Below are 17032 nucleotides of genomic sequence, written 5' to 3'. Positions count from 1 at the left end.
TTAATACGTTTGATTAATATCGATCTCACTGTTAATATGTAGGGTTTTAAACACATACTGATAGGGCTACACAAAGGGGAAATTTCACATATCTGTATTGTGTCCGGGAGGTCATAACATCTGGCTCAAGCACTGAAGAAGTCAGAAACAACTGAAAGGTATTACTGCAGCTACTCAGAAACAAGCATTATATTCAAAGTTATGTCTTCACCTAGTCGGGCAGATTCGTCAAGCAAAAATCACTTCATTCAGTGAAAAACAATACTTCATCTGGTCAGACTGATTGTCAAGCTGTAGTATGTATATGTCCCTAAACCGTCACATAAGGGAATGTATATTAATCGTTGGTGGACAATATTTGATTTTTCCACTTCCAATTTGCTTTATATACAATATGTTTCTCTGACAGAGACAATTTGACTTAACGAGGACTAACCCATTCCGAGCAAAACATAATCACAAATTTAACACTGATTAGCAGGTGATCATTTATTATCATCTTTGAAAACACTAGAATATCAGATATTATGAGATGCTATTCACATGTACCACAGATTTAAGTTTAATGAAATTCCGGAAGGACATAATTAGTCCCTAATCTGGATTCATCTGAATGATCCACCTCAACCTCAGCCCCAGCATGATCACTCTTCACACCTGAAGTAATATCGGCACGTCTCGTGACTTTCCGTAATGTCCCGAAGTTGGTCTAAAATTAGATCGCGGGAATTTCATAGGGGATTTCTTCGTTGCCTGCCCGTTGGTTTGTCGTGAGTAACATGCTAAATATTTGTGTAATTAGTGCTTTAGTGATGAAACAAAGGTGATTAAACTCTTGCGAAATGTCGTAGAGATTAACTGCGTGACACATTGGCGGATCCGGGGGTGTGGTGTGCGTGTGTGTGTGTGTGTGTTCGAACACACTCACACACACGCCCTTTTAAAAATGACTTCAGACTACATTGAAGACTTTTTTTGCGTTGGCGGAGCCTATAGGGGGTTCGAAACCCCTGAACCAAACCCCCACCCCCACCACCCCCTTTCAAACTTCCTGGATCCGCCCATGGTCACATATATCACTAATAGGAACAAGAAAGCGTCATATAACATCCTCGTAGTGCTATATATAGTGCAGTTTAATACAGCCACGGCTATATACGATCTTATATGGGGTTTAACGACCCCATCTTAAGTCTCTCTCTCATTCTTGCAAAGTGAGTACAACAGTATCTTCGAATTCCCTCCACTCCACCCAGTCGGTTTACTGAGACATTTAATTACAAAGGGAATTTTATGTACGCTTGGCAGATCAAGACGAATGGCTGTGTTGCTGTTTGTTCCTTGTGTCAGCCCGCAATGTCATGCATTAATCGACTCTAGACTCGATAATCTCGTGATTGACATTATGAGCATCGATGTACGCAGTTGGAGAATGTTTTGTAATAACAACACAAGGATTCATCATATATTGGGGTGGGTGTGAGATAAGTGAAAGAGCCGAGGGGCCCAAGGCTTCGAGTTGAATAAAACCCCGCGAGGACCCATCATATATTGGGGTGGGTGTGAGGGTGGTGGAAGAGCAGGTGGGGCCCAAGGCTTCGAGTTGAATAAAACCTCGCAAGGACCCATCATATATTGGGGTGGGTGTGAGGGTGGTGAAAGAGCAGATGGGGCCCAAGGCATGGAGTTTAATAAAACCCCGCGAGGACCCATCATATATTGGGGTGGGTGTGAGCGTGGTGAAGAGCAGATGGGGCAAAGGCATGGAGTTTAATAAAACCCCGCGAGGACCCATCATATATTGGGGTGGGTGTGAGGATGGTGGTGAAAGAGCAGAGGGGGCCCAAGGCTGGGAGTTTAATAAAACCCCGCGAGGACCCATCATATATTGGGGTGGGTGTGAGGATGGTGAAAGAGCAGATGGGGCCCAAGGCTTGGAGTTTAATAAAACCCCGCGAGGACCCATCATATATTGGGGTGGGTGTGAGCGTGGTGAAAGAGCAGATGGGGCCCAAGGCATGGAGTTTAATAAAACCCCGCGAGGACCCATCATATATTGGGGTGGGTGTGAGCGTGGTGAAAGAGCAGATGGGGCCCAAGGCATGGAGTTTAATAAAAACCCGCGAGGACCCATCATATATTGGGGTTGGTGTGAGGGTGGTGGAAGAGCAGAGGGGGGCCAAGGCTGGGAGTTTAATAAACCCCTCATATATTGGGTGATGGAAGAGCAGCGGGGGTCAAAGGCCTGGAGACATCAAATGATTAGGTCACTGCTTCTATCTCATTATACAATGTTAATGCTAATAATAAACATTCAGCTTGCGCATGGAACTATATCATGTGGTTAAAACATACGTACCCTTTTTTAAAAATTATCTTCAAGAGAGACATGTTCCGGGATTAATTAATTAATTAATTATTTATTTATTTATTTATTTAATTATTTATTTATTTATTTATTTATTTATTTATTTATTTATTTATTTATTTATTTATTTATTTATTTATTTATTTATTTATTTATTTATTTATTTATTTATTTATTTATTTATTTATTTATTTATTTATTTATTTATTTATTTATTTATTTATTTATTTACCGTGGGGTGAATACATTTCAACGCGGCTTCCGGACATAAGAGTAACTTCTTTGAGTTAAGCCAATCCCACAAAAGAAATGAGGTTTCTTGAGATTCTCGCTCCATTTATTCGCTTTATTAGTGTTTTTTTGTTCTACCAGCAATATTCTAGCAGCATCACGGGGGTCTGTGAGGTATTAAGTCAGACTAGTGGCTACTATTATGAGCGGATATCTGTTTTATGTTGTCCAGGTGTCCGATCCTTCACGCTGACGACACTGCGCAGAACCTGCTGCCAGACTCAAGACGAAGATGCTTGTTGAGGAGTCACCCACCAGCAGACGCAGTCTGTCGCACATCTTTATACAGTGGGTTACACTGGGGCTGTACCTCATCCTACTAGCTGCATCCAGGGGGATCGGGGTCTGTCAGAATATGCTCACATGGCTTGTCCAACATGCTACATGTCACGGAAGCGTATATGGAATGATAAGTAACGACGATGTAGTCGTAAACAATTCTCGGGTGGTGAGAGTTGAAAGTCTGCGGTCATTTCTGAAAGGTTCACCATTAAAAATGCATAACGTCTTCAATATGTCGGAAGGGAAATGGAATGCGGCCGACTACTATGGCATCGCGGAAAATGGCCATGACATAATCACCGAACAACCCATTTCGGAAATTAAATGTATGCATTGCAAGGCAGGAATAGATGACGATCAATCCCATACTGGTTATCAAAGCATCCGCTCGTTCCGTGACACTATTCGGAAGAATCACATGGTACCTCCAGGCGATGCCTGTACCTTGATGTCTGCCTGTGAAGACGTGCCTGCCTTGCCGGAGAGGTGTATGCAGTGGTTCCTCCTGAACTGCATTGCAATGGTGGCAATATACGAGCTTCAGATGATAAATTTCAGAAACATTCAGGACCCGGAGTTCAAGACCGATGCGCATGGATCGTCTTTCAGAAACATGGTGAATTGGGAAACGGATTTTGCTTCAAAGAAACCTTGTGTGTCGTCCAGCGGTGCTGGTTCCGAGCTGAAAAACCAGTCAGATATGAAAAGCAGAAATCAGGTGTCAGATTCCTGTACAAATATGATCCAGGACACAGACACATCTAATGTACCAAAACATCCCAGAAACTCGGACACGCACCGTCAGGAGGGTGAACATGGATATCATTCTGCGGCTGCAGCACCAAGGCCTGGTGATACATCGCGATGCTTGTGGAACGTCACCGAGGTTATCAATAACGTGTCAGAGACAGATTCTAACGTGAACAAGGATGACAAGCCAGAAGGCTCAGACAATCGGGCTGATGGCATGGACGAGGCTGATGGCATGACAGTTAGTGACAAGAGGGAGTCAGAGATGCGCGTTGACGACAAGAGAGAAGGTTCAACCAGGCATGTCGGTGGCAAGAAAGAGGGTTCAGACACTCAAATTGTTGGGAGGAGTGGGGGCTCGGATAGCAAAGCTGGCCTGACACAAGATGATATAGAGGTGCAAGCTGATGGCAAGCAAGAACGTTCAGACATACAAGTTGATAGCAGGCTAGGAGGATCAGACATGGAAGTTGATAGAACGCCGGAACGTTCAGATATACAAGCTGGGAGTATACCTGAAACTGATGTCTACACTTTGACAGGGGCAGATCAAATCCCAAACATGAAAACATGCCTAAAGAAACCGAAAAAGCAGAGGAAGGGATCGACCCACTGTTGCGTAAGCGCCAGGATTTTATCTGGTCTCCTGAGGATGTATAAACAGAAGCTCCGTACCTCGATGGTAAGTGAATGTATAAACAGAAGCTGTGTGAATGTAATTCTGTGACAGCGAGTGAATATTACAGGATGTCGTAAAATTGGGGAAAAGAAATTATCCCACTGACACACTCAGTTTCAAATATATATTTTACCCGATAAAGATTTGAGACCATTAGCAGTCCAAGAATCCGTACATTTCTGGTCGTATTTCTGAACAGCACGACACTCAACAAACAGTAATCCATTTTGTATAATCAGATTTACAGGTTCAGAGATCGGAGAAAACGTTTTTTCGTCAATCAAGGAAAACGTCCTCAGCCGTTTCGAGGATCCAAGAACATTCCCTGCAGCACCTCAGGGGAAACATGGAGTTTCCAGTTCCTTTCCACGACAAGATCACTGCCCAGGTCCTCACACACGTCTCAAAACTTCGAGACGAACAGACAGACGGAAGAAGCATTTTTCAAAGGGCAAGGTCACCACCGATGTGCAGGTCAGTCTCTATTTACTATGCATGATAGCAATTATGAAAACGATAGAGGCCCCTCACAGAATATCCACTATTTACAGATAGTATATTCAATGTAAACAGTTGTAATCAAGGTAAGCCCTGTTGTATATAGCATCAGTGCCCAGTGAAACAATGTCCTCTCCGCGATACCCGGCGCATCTGGTGAGAATACAGTCAAAGGGAAACAACTCTTCACAATGTAGACACCTGATGATGGGAGCATAAAAGCCTTCCTGGACACGTTAATACATAGACTTACTGCTACTGCAGCTGCTACTGTTACTACTACTACGTTTTGTTTATCTTTAATAATAATATTCCAGTTATTTGGCGGCGGTCTGTAAATAATCGAGTTTGGACCAGACAATCCAGTGATTATCTTCTGCTGCTAATAACACCAATGCCAATAATGCATGTATTATTGCCCGTTTTTAAATACATTTCCCCCTGAGTTAACTACCCCCATGTTATTTATGTTATTATACTATCATGTACTCATCATATATTCTATGGACGTGTCAACGGTGGTATACGTGTCGACTGGGGAATTAGCTCATAATTAAGATGAAGTGTGCGTTGATGAAGACGAAGGCATAGTTGAGTTCAAACTTCTTTAGTTACATGTCAAACAAATACACAAGACATACATGTGGTGAGCGGAGTACCTGCTCAACCACAGGGCGTTTCCAACGAGCGGCATTCTCCTGCTCGTGGTCGTCCCTACAGACCGTCGGAATACCGGACTCGTACCCAATCACTGTATAGATGTGAGCATACTAAGTATATATATATACAGTTTTTGACAACAATGGAAAGGCGACGACTCATCAATGGACAGACAGAATTAAAAACAATAGCACTTCCTTGACCAGTTGATGTGATGGCAGACACGGCCAAGGGGAATTTTTTACCAATGAAGGTTATAAATGTCTTATACAATAATTAATGGGTTGACAAGTCAATTTACAATGCGGTAGTGATAAAGATGTACAGTAGTGATTAAAAATACAGCTTAGCGTCATATATATATATAGTCTCACATGTCTTGAGTACATAGTTTTGGACTTTTTAAATATTTGGACGATGGGTGTCCTGAATTAGTCCCTATAACAGACGTATCTTCAGCTAAACGTCCGTCAGTAGATACGGTCGCCCTAGTAACGCTGCCCACCGTACGGTGATTCCCTGGCCATTCTAGGTTCGAATCCAGGTGTCGCCCCTAAAACGATTCTTGTTCTCTCAGACTTCATCAAAGTTGTAAGTCATGCAGTGTTCTTACTTTGGTATTTGAATTCCTCTCTCACTAAGCTGACATACGTGCATTCCCTTGTACTATTGTAACAGGTAATCCCAAAGCTTGCTCCGACTTTGTTGAGGGGCTATTGTATCAAGCTGGCGACAACACCAAGACATTCAAACTGAAGGAGGTATGGCTTTATCACATTGAATATATTGATAAACTCACAATGGTTCATCGTCCATTCAAGAACCCCCTGTTAAACTTGTCTTTTCAATGCTGTGAAGAAAACATTATACGGGATTCTACGTTAAAAAAACTTGTAATATGCGGTCACAGTTCTTGAATTCAATAGTGATAATGTCATGGCCCGTCTGTTGTCTCGTTGACCGTCGTGAACTTACATTCTGAAATGAAATTTTGTGTGACGTCTCTAAAACAATGGCGTCCTTTAAAACTTGACTTCGAAACAAACTGTCAACTGACATTTTCTACAGAGCTACAGAGACAGCTATTGAGACTTGTGGGTCAATTGTTAATTATTCGCAGTTCAATTTTTCTTTAAAGAAACTGAAGTTCTTGCTCCGCCCAGATCAACAATTGTGTGAGCTCCAGACAGTGAAAGGTCTCGCCATGCACTGTCTACCAAAGAAGGAACCATGGGAAATACAGAGACTTATGTAAGGGAGAGAACTCTGCCAGGACCCAAGAGCAAGATTTGTATTGCCTTTTAAACATTTTAACGATTTCTCATTTTGCCGATCTGCTTTTGTATGAACGAGTGCTTATTTTTTAGAAATGAAATAGTAATTATTTGCGGTTTTGAAAGATAAACGATATCGTGCAGCAGGTTGTTTAATCATCTCATTTGCATTTCTAACTTTGTTCTTGTTTAAACTCATTTGATGTGTTTGGCGCTTGATAGACCTTCAAAGGTCCAAGTCACCCTCAAACCCAAATACCATAGCAAGAGCAAGATCCGACTTGCTGTTGTCTACTTTGCAGGGGCGGATACAGCTTTTTGAGAAAGGGGGGAGGCACACTATTGAGAAAAGGGAGGGTGCACTCTTCATTTTCACCCGAGTTTCCATGGTCATTTAACAAACTTTCAGCACAAAAGGGGGGGGGGGGGTGCACCCCTACGCAACATATGACTCGAATGATTGTATAGTAGGTAGTTTCTCCAAACATTTGTTCTGCTATTTCAGTGGTTATTTTCACCTTGTTGATTTTATGTCTAATGCTATGGAGATATGAAATACCATATACCGCGCTGTTTCCCTGAAGAGGGTATGACGTGAAGGGCAGGTTTGAGTGTACATACGTCACTCTCCGGGTAGATGAGGGGGATGCGGGTGTGTGGGGGGAAGAAAGTGTACTTCTACCATGTCTGATGACATGAAACATACCAGCAATCAATACTCGACGACGGCGGAGTTTGTAGCTGGGGGTTTGACCTTACATTTGCACTGGTTTGGCGACTCCTTGGAAGGTTTGGCTATGGTTTACAATTCTTTGGTCGAACACAATTTTCACTTATATGACTTCCTTTGTCGGCCAGTATGTTTTGTCGGCCATTGTAAAAGTAGAGAGAAGACGAGAGTGACCAGGTCAAATCATAAACACGAAAAGAAAGAGGTTAAATGGGCTTGCACCTGCATGCACATGTTTATGTGTGTGCTAGCGAGTGTGTGTGTGTGTGTGTGTGTGTGTGTGCGTGCGTGCGTGTGTGTGTGTGTGTGTTCTTGTGCTCGTTCTTACATACGCCTGTTTAATAATGCTAGCCCACTGTGATAGCATGCCGATGTGTCCCTATTTCATCCCGTAATGCGCCCGGCAAAGTTACAACAAGTCCCACACTTTAAAGTGGTATAAGATCGAACCGCCGACCTCTATCGTGCAGACGACCATTGTTGCATGTTACGGAAGAAAAGACGCGCATAATTAAATGGCAGTTATTTTGCGTGTTTGTGTTTTTCAGGGAGATAGAGAGAAGGGGGCGCCCTCACGAGACATGTGTGGACCACGTGCTGCAGGAACTGGTAGCGCACGGACTGAAGGTGGGACACGTTGTGCAGTACTTCTCTCAACACGACAGCCGGCGACACGACGTCGTCCGGGTCATTGAGAAGATACACGTGGACTGCGAGTTCTGCACCTGCCTCTACAACTGGTGACTACAACTGAACGTCCGGTATATAACCACACTTTCCTTAGTCCTGTCACATTTCTTTAGTAGCAAGTCGTCATCAACTCTTCTGAATAGACTGGTTTATTTGAAAAACCTTTATTCATCACCATGTCAGTTTCCAACAGAATAAAATGGCGGGGGTAGCCCAGAGGTTAAAGCGTTCGCTCGTCACGCCACATGGTATGTATTCTGGCCCCTGACGTGATATGGCTGGGATATTGCTAAAAGAGGCGTTAAACCGCTTGAGTCATTTTCTATCGGTCCTGGCGATTATTTTTTCACTCGATAGATATTTCCAGGACACGGGTTCCCGTCATTGGTTCAGTTAAGAGCTGGTGTCTAGAGACGTCATCCAGGGTCTAGTTTGGTGCCGGGATTCGGTATGATCTCTTTTAATCATATATTTTATGTTTCCTATTTTCTTCAAGATGGTTCAGGTGTTTTCTTTCATCCCTCTAATGTGCTGTTTACTCAGTCTGTTGTATTTACTTTGCTGTTGTACCGTAACGGTATTTATTAATGTTTATTTTTCTGGTTCTTATATACATGTAGCTGAAAATATTGCGGATTTTATTTATTTATTATATTCTTGCTCTTAACTGTTCCTTGGAGTAGTGGGACGGTGGGGTAGCCTAGTGGTTAAAGCGTTGGCTCGTCACGCCGAAGACCCGGGTTCGAATCCCCACATGGGTACAATGTGTGAAGCCCATTTCTGGTGTTCCCCGCCGTGATGTTGCTGGAATATTGCTAAAAGCGGCGTAAAACCAAACTCAGTCAGTCAGTCAGTCCTTGGAGTAGTTTTAGGTGTATTTTCAAAATGAAGACGTGCATCCATGAGAACGCTTTTATAATCACCATATAGATTCTGAAAACAGATTTTCAGCAACATTCGCTAACTTAGTTATGATTAATCAGAGTTCAGTATTCACATAAACCTATGTCCTGGAGTCAGTGGTGTGAGCATATCCAAGACAGTGTTCCTTGTTAATGTTCGTTGATCAATACAATTGCGAAGTTATCTAGACGTTTTCATATTTAGCGACACTTTCTAGCTTATTAGTTAGAATATATGCGTTACATACAGGTAGGTAGAAGTAGTTTAAATTGTTTCTGTTGAGTTTTCAATGGGTAGTTATGTCCGTGCTTTCACAAGGGAGATAACTGTGTTTCATGAAGGGTTTGGGTTTTCCTGGGTATGACACATATGTTACTTTATACTTTCCACAGTAGTGCGCAATCGTCACTGATTAAACATCTTATAGTTTGTAATGTTCAGCTGTATATGGCTGAGAATAAAATAAAGTGAGCAGTATTCCAATGTTCGTAGAAGATACAGTTGTTGTTTCTTTCTCAAATTTGTGTTTTTAATATCATAGATAATAGACATCATATTTTTACATGACATGATTAACACGTACATTACTGGTTATAACTCAACTTTCCCCACAACACAGCGAAAGCAATTATAAACTCTAAAGCTATCTGCCAAAATTGAGTAATATTTCGAAGGCACAAGTCTTCAAAAGACAGGTAAAGCGTCGTCTCCATATTAGGGAAATTGGATATATCATACAACAGAGGGTTCAGCTATATCAGCACCAGGGTCTGAGCCATCATTCTAACCCTGGAATCTGTCTGTTTGTGTTAAGGTGTGGAGAAATAACCAACTTCAAGTATTTTGGTTATAAACCAAACATCCTCCGACAAATTGGGATCACAACTTAATAATCATTATGGTTGGTGTAAAAGCCAAAATATGAACCTGTGGAATGCCAGTGCGTGTTGTTATCGTTCCTCAGATACATGAACTGAAAAAGAGGAAACAGAATTGGAATAACCCAATTTGTCCCCTCCAGCTGACATTCCAAAATCTGGAGGGGCGGTGGGGTAGCCTAGTGGTTAAAGCGTTGGCTCGTCACGCCGAAGACCCGGGTTCGAATCCCCACATGGGTACAATGTGTGAAGCCCATTTCTGGTGTCCCCCCGCCGTGATGTTGCTGGAATATTGCTAAAAGCGGCGTAAAATCAAAACTCAGTCAGTCAGTCCAAAGTCTGGATACCTTGCATGAAATGTTTCTAACTGAAAACACACGACTACTACATGTAAACATCGGTACTGTACATTGTATGATCAAAGAACATGGTATGTGTGATATATCAAATTATGCCACATAAGAGGCCATTGTGTTAAATGAGGAAGAAATCTGTTAATACAATTGATCGTTACTGTCAGCTTTTAGCGTGACTCCTAAACATGACGAAATTTCCGTTCCTTTTTCTACCGGATTCTAAAGCTCAACACAAAACCACAGCAAAGCCATATCGTGTATTTGTAAACGATCAGCGATTAGACAACGTTGTGTTGATCACATTCTTTTATTGTACGGAGCAAAGACACCATCTCCGACGTCCCGCGCAACAATGATCTATAAATAGCCAGACGACTTCCGAGAACGGGCTCTTTCCTTGAAAACTTCCCTTCCATTGAAATGGTTGTGAGCATTTAATCAATGTGAGCGACTGTAGGCGAGGTAGATCGCCTTGAGTGAGGGATACTGCAGGTGACGTGTGAAGAGCATGTAGCCTTGCAAGTAAACATATACTAGTTGGACGAATATGCTTATGTTCAACGATTCATTGATGCATTCATGATTAGTTGATGAGGGAGGGAGAGGTGTCATTTTAGCTGTCAGAATCAGTTCGTTACCGTGCATGAGGAGATTCTTTGATTCCGATGATGACGATGATAATAATGATGACGATGATGATAATCCGGGCCCAGTTACCTGTCTGGAAGTGAGGTGTGTCTACATGATTGAGCGAAAGTGGCTGTTCACAGAAATGATCAAATGAATCCTGAGCGAAATGTCTATAAATAAACGGAAAGCGGGACAACAAGGGTCGGTATAACATTAATCTACATGACACACCTGTTACGAATACATGTCAAACACTAAATATTCCGCACGGCGACCCCAGTATAGCATGCAAAAACACACCACAATCATTCTATGCAAGTCCAAACAGTACAACAAAGGAACCCTCCCAAGGAATGGGTTCACCTGCACCTTCAGTCATCAGCTTCGAAGGTGACCTAATTACGGACGTCAACATTCCTACTTTCGATATAAAGACTGGCAGACATTTGCATTCATTGAAAAGCACAGAGCTACATTTGAGTAAGTAGAAGATTCACTTGTATTACACCCCTTCTTGATCCCCTTCCATGGTTCTATGCGCATTTTGGGACATGTGACATTGGCGGATCCAGAGGGGGGGATGGTTTTTTTTGCGTTGGCCGAGCCAATGGGGGTTTGAACACCCTGAACCACCCTGCCGATGTGTGACTGTGTCGAGAACGATACAGGTGTGTTACAGGGGATCGATGGTGTTCACGCTTATGCATATTACGGAGGCTAGGAGCGAATCGATTATAGTTATGGCGTGTTTGAAACAGATCCCTCAAACACCAATCTAAATACTTATCGTAATAGAAATATGATATATCTATATGTTAGTAATTACCTCGGACTACACGGAAACAACATGTGAGTTTCGCGGTATATAAACGTCGGAGGCGGAACTGTAGAAATCACCAGAGTCCATTGTCGTTGTAGTGTGTTATCTTTTGGGAATATGTAGCAAATCTTTATAAATTATTTTGAATTTGAAATTAAACTGTAAACCCGGAAGTAAAAACCGCTCAATGTATGGCCATGTCCTCTAAACTGATATATGGAGTCTATACACCTTCCGATATTCATAAAACGTGTAGCTCATGCATGGTAATGCGGATGTCATCCCGTGTTCATCTGTGGTGATTCACAACAGGGAGCGACATGAACACATCTTTGAACTACGTTTCATTCTTCCTACAAACGCATCATTCATTTTTTCTGTATATTTCTACCACTGTATCAATTATGTAGGGAGACAGAGTAAATACATTGTGTTCAGTGTGCAAAGAAGTATCGATGCAAAATTTACACATACGAGGTGTTAATGCAACATTTATGTAACCAATAGCTTAATGATAACACACCGTAATAGACATTAGAATAGGGGTGTTTCAATAACACTTCAGTTTCTAAGTACCAATCTTATACTTATTCATTTTATGCATGTTTCTAAGCATAATTTTCGCATAACAAAGAAATGAATTTCTTATTTCAATCTTTCTAAATTGTCGTCGATCCATTATTATTCTCAAATAATGTCCTTCTCTTCATAGCCTTGTAGGGACTGCTTCCACACACAGTAAAAGGTTCAGGATATAAATAACTCGGTTCTGTCTGAACTATTGTGCGAAGCAGCAGAGGATGTCTGATCTAGATCCGGGCACAACGAGTGGGGAAGATCTTGTGGAAGAACCCCAGCCTGCTGGCGCAGAAGGGGGCGTGGCACAACCACCAACTGCTCAACAACAAGGTGGGACAAAGTCCATTTATAAGGAACATAGCTTGAGTGAGTGAGTGAAGAAATATCGTCACATCGGCAATATTCAGCCATATCGTTACAATGACATATGTTGAGACAGGTGTACAAGACAATCGACAGGGTCAAGCTTGCACGGTGGCTCCAGGATATATAAATATCTCCACAACAAGTACGTCACCTGTACTGAATTAGGAGAAAAATACTGTTTACATTTTTTGGCATTCACTTTGAAGATGAGATAACCGTATTTCAATTTGGACCAAAGGGTTTTTAAGATAGAGTGTATCTTATTAAAAATGATATTACCTTACACGTCTAAAGTGTCTTAATATACACGCTTATACCATTCTCCAAAGTGTGTATGCATGTCCTTTCGTCGAGTTTTCTGGTCGATTGATTTGAAAAAAATAAATATTATAAATCATTGTCATTTGTTTGAAATACGTCATGACAATATATTGTTCCCTGTCGTGGCTTGAAACAAAATCAAAATCTAGCTGTTAACGATTATTTTGATTCTTTTAGCGGAGTGAGGCAGGGGTGCATTTTCAGTCCGTTGTTGTTTTCCTTATTTATCAATCTGCCTCATGGTGGAATGGAGAAATCGGATAGGTGTATCTTCATTTGCAGAGTTTTGGGAATTATATATTTTGCTGCATGTAGATGACCTGTGTTTATTTTACGATAGTGTTACTGGTTTGCAAAGGAAAATCAATTAATTGGTAAAATCTTGTCAAAGATGGGGATTGACTGTTAACGTTGACACAACAAGTCTTGGTTTTTCGAAATGGTGCCAAACTTAGGAAAAGTGGGTTTGTTTGTTTGAGGGTCAAAGATTGAAGATTTCAACGTATTGCAACTATTTAGGTTCGCTGTTTTCCAGTAAGCTTTCGTGATCAAAGTCTGTTCAAAATCGTGTCAATAAAGCTGCTAATGCTTTATCCTCATACAAACTGAGAAATATATTTCCAATAGTTCTCTTTAAAATATTTGATGTTTAGATAAAGCCAATTATATTATATGCATCAGAAATATGGGGTTATCAAAGGTGATCCATAATTGAACAATGTCATGTAAGGTTTTCCAAATTTGTAATGGGTTTGAGATATAAAGCTACTAATGTTGCTGTTTTAGCAGAGTGTGGTAGACTTTATATTTATTTTGATTCGTTGTTGAGAGTAATTAAATATTGGTTTAGATTGCTTGACATGGCCGTGGATAGGCACCCTAAACAGAGCTACCTTATGTTGTATAATTTAGATAAAGTTGGACGTTGAACGTGGAAGTATTATGTTAGATCTATCTTAAATTTAGTGGGTTCGGATTTGTTTAGGAGAACCAAGGTGTTGTTGGAGTCAAGGAGGCTTTTCTATTCAATTTTGAAACAAAGATAAGGAATTACCACGTTCAATCAATAATGGCTGAAAATAATTCATGTTCAACATTACATTTATATCTTAAAATATAACTGTGTTCTGTTTAGAAAAGTATCCTGTAAACATAAAATCAAAGAAGTAAGTGAGTGAGTTTAGTTTTACCCCGCACTCAGCAATATTCCAGCAATATAGCGGCGGTCTGTAAATAATCGAGTCTGGACCAGACAATGCAGTGATCAACAGCATGAGCATCTATCTGCGCAATTGGGACCCGATGACATGTGTCAACCAAGTCAGCGAGCCTGACCAAAAATCAAAGAAAATAGACGTAGGATTACTGTACTAAGAATTAGTGAGCTACCCATTTATTAACATATTGGAAGACGAAACGGTATTCAAGTATCGCCGTTGTAAGATATGTAAATCAAATTATGTAAAGGAGTTTTTATTAATGTCCAGTATATAAAGAATTACGTGTTAAATACTTTGAAAATGTACCTATGTACATCAATGAAGATGTCATGATCTATAATCTTCAAAATGATAATCCAATTCATTTAGTGTCCATCTCAGATTATGTTAAAGATGCCTTGATATTGCGCAATTCATTTGTCAGCAACTCATAAATGTATTTCATATGTTTGTACTTGGGCCGAATGCTTTTCTACTGAATAAAAGATTTATATAAAATCTAGCCCATGTTCACGTGTTCATGGGTTTTTCTTTTAGAGATAAGCAGTAAATCAATAACATCATCAACATAAAAATAGGAATATTGGTATTTTTATGATTGATATCTCATCAATATGTCAATGAATAGATACATCATTATTCATAATTTCAAAATTTACATATATCCCTAACTATTTTTGTCAAGTACAAGTGCAGAATGTGAACCTAATAATGAATGTGAACCTAATAATGACACACACATGCAGTCAGGAATGAAATTGTTTCACTGTATTGTGTGATATTGTTCTTACACTGATATTTAGTTACATATAACTCCAGTCTGTTTACTTCCAATCAGATTCATCATGCTGAGTTCAAGATGGAATTAAATTGTTGCTTAGGATGTCCTTCCCCCACTCACCACCTGAGGTTATTGACAGCAATGTGACATGTGACCGGGGTTTATCTCAATACACAATAATGCTGTATTGTCTTTATCAGGGCAAGAGGGGGGTAGATGTGACCTGACCCCAGATGTGTCCCCGTCTCCAAGACATGAAAGGTTTAGAAGTTCCAACCAGATTGAAAATTGGATACTCGTGAGCAGAGGTACTTTTCTCCGATTCTGATATTAATGTTGTTCGAATTTGTATCAAGTATTTCACATCCTAAGTTAACGAAGTCAAATAGCCTCGTATACACACGCACACACACTTGCACACACACACACACACACAGAGTGAGAGACTCACACACAGAGAGAGTGAGAGAGACTCACATACAGAGAGAGTGAGAGAGAGACTCACATACAGAGAGAGTGAGAGAGAGACTCACATACAGAGAGAGTGAGAGAGAGACTCACATACAGAGACAGTGAGATAGAGACTCACATACAGAGAGAGTGAGAGAGAGACACACATACAGAGAGAGTGAGAGAGAGACTCACATACAGAGACAGTGAGATAGAGACTCACATACAGAGAGAGTGTGAGAGAGAGAGAGAGAGAGAGAGAGAGTGAGAGACTCACATACAGAGAGAGCGAGAGGGAGACTAACACACAGAGAGGGTGAGAGTGAGACTCAGGCACAGAGACAGTGAGAGAGAGACACATACAGAGAGAGTGAGAGAGAGACTCACATACAGAGAGAGTGTGAGAGAGACTCACAGAGAGAGAGAGTGAGAGAGACTCACATACAGAGAGAGTGAGAGAGAGACTCACATACAGAGAGAGTGAGACAGAGACTCACATACAGAGAGAGTGAGAGAGAGACTCACATACAGAGAGAGTGAGAGAGAGACTCACATACAGAGAGAGTGAGAGAGAGACTCACATACAGAGAGAGTGAGAGAGAGACACAGAGAGAGAGAGTGAGAGAGTGACTCACATACAGAGAGAGTGTGAGAGAGACTCACATACAGAGAGAGTGAGACAGAGACTCACATACAGAGAGTGAGAGAGAGACTCACATACAGAGAGAGTGAGATACTCACATACAGAAAGAGCGAGAGAGCTGCTCACATACAGAGAGAGTGAGAGAGAGACTCACATACAGAGAGAGTGAGAGACTCAGACACAGAGAGAGAGAGACTCATATACAGACAGAGTCAGAGAGAGACTCACATACAGAGAGAGTGAGAGAGAGACTCACACAAAGAGAGAGTGAGAGAGAGACTCACATACAGAGAGAGTGAGAGATACTCACATACAGAGAGAGTGAGAGATACTCACCTACAGAGAGAGTGAGAGACTCAGACAGAGAGAGAGTGAGAGAGATAGACTCACATACAGAGAGTCAGAGAGAGACTCACATACAGAGAGAGTGAGAGAGAGACTCACATACAGAAAGAGCGAAAGAGAGAATCACATTCAGTGAGAGAGAGACTCACATGCAGAGAGAGTGACAGACTCAGACACAGAGTGAGAGAGAGACTCGCACACAGAGAGTGAGAGTGAGACTCAGACAGAGAGACTGAGAGAGAGACACATACAGAGAGAGTGAGAGACAGACACTGACATACAGAGAGAGTGAGAGAGAGACTCACACTCAGAGAGAGTGAGAGACAGACACTGACACACAGAGAGTGAGAGAGAGACTCACACTCAGAGAGAGTGAGAGACAGACTCACACACAGAGAGAGTGCGAGACTCACATACAGAGAGAGTGAGAGTGAGACTTAGACACACAGAGAGTGAGAGAGACACATACAGAGAGAGTGAGAGAGAGACTCACATACAGAGAGAGTGTGAGAGAGACT

General features: G+C 41.4%; 2 protein-coding genes across 3 annotated transcripts in view; both read left to right on the top strand.

Annotated features, from left to right (window-relative positions):
* The first annotated feature begins 32 nt into the window (after window positions 1–32).
* Window positions 33–9621, top strand: LOC124270390. Its single transcript, XM_046705433.1, has 6 exons — window positions 33–774; window positions 2837–4373; window positions 4610–4844; window positions 6207–6289; window positions 6667–6779; window positions 8081–9621. The coding sequence occupies exons 2-6, from the start codon at window positions 2892–2894 to the stop codon at window positions 8274–8276; spliced, it is 2109 nt and encodes a 702-aa protein (XP_046561389.1). The 5' UTR covers window positions 33–774; window positions 2837–2891; the 3' UTR covers window positions 8277–9621.
* A 1396-nt stretch (window positions 9622–11017) lies between these two features.
* Window positions 11018–17032, top strand: part of LOC124270391 — a 32677-nt gene continuing 26662 nt past the window's right edge. For both annotated transcript variants that reach the window (XM_046705435.1, XM_046705434.1), the window contains exons 1-3: window positions 11018–11469; window positions 12522–12718; window positions 15277–15384. The gene's annotated coding sequence lies outside the window, so the exon portion shown is untranslated. The remainder of the gene's footprint in view (window positions 11470–12521; window positions 12719–15276; window positions 15385–17032) is intronic.

This window comes from Haliotis rubra, unplaced genomic scaffold, assembly GCF_003918875.1.
Source record: "Haliotis rubra isolate DU_JTF1 unplaced genomic scaffold, ASM391887v1 Scf1511, whole genome shotgun sequence".
NCBI classification, from domain to species: domain Eukaryota; kingdom Metazoa; phylum Mollusca; class Gastropoda; order Lepetellida; family Haliotidae; genus Haliotis; species Haliotis rubra.
The sequence above is the reverse complement of the archived record's forward strand: the minus strand, read 5'-3'. Positions and strand labels throughout refer to the sequence as shown.

Bases quoted from the DNA above. Each gene is read 5' to 3' on its own strand.
- LOC124270390 (XM_046705433.1), top strand. From the start codon at position 2,892: ATGCTTGTTGAGGAGTCACCCACCAGCAGACGCAGTCTGTCGCACATC. The intron at 4,845-6,206 runs GTCAGTCTCTAT...CTATTGTAACAG, and splicing joins AGGTCACCACCGATGTGCAG to GTAATCCCAAAGCTTGCTCC. The intron at 6,290-6,666 runs GTATGGCTTTAT...TTTTCTTTAAAG, and splicing joins AGACATTCAAACTGAAGGAG to AAACTGAAGTTCTTGCTCCG.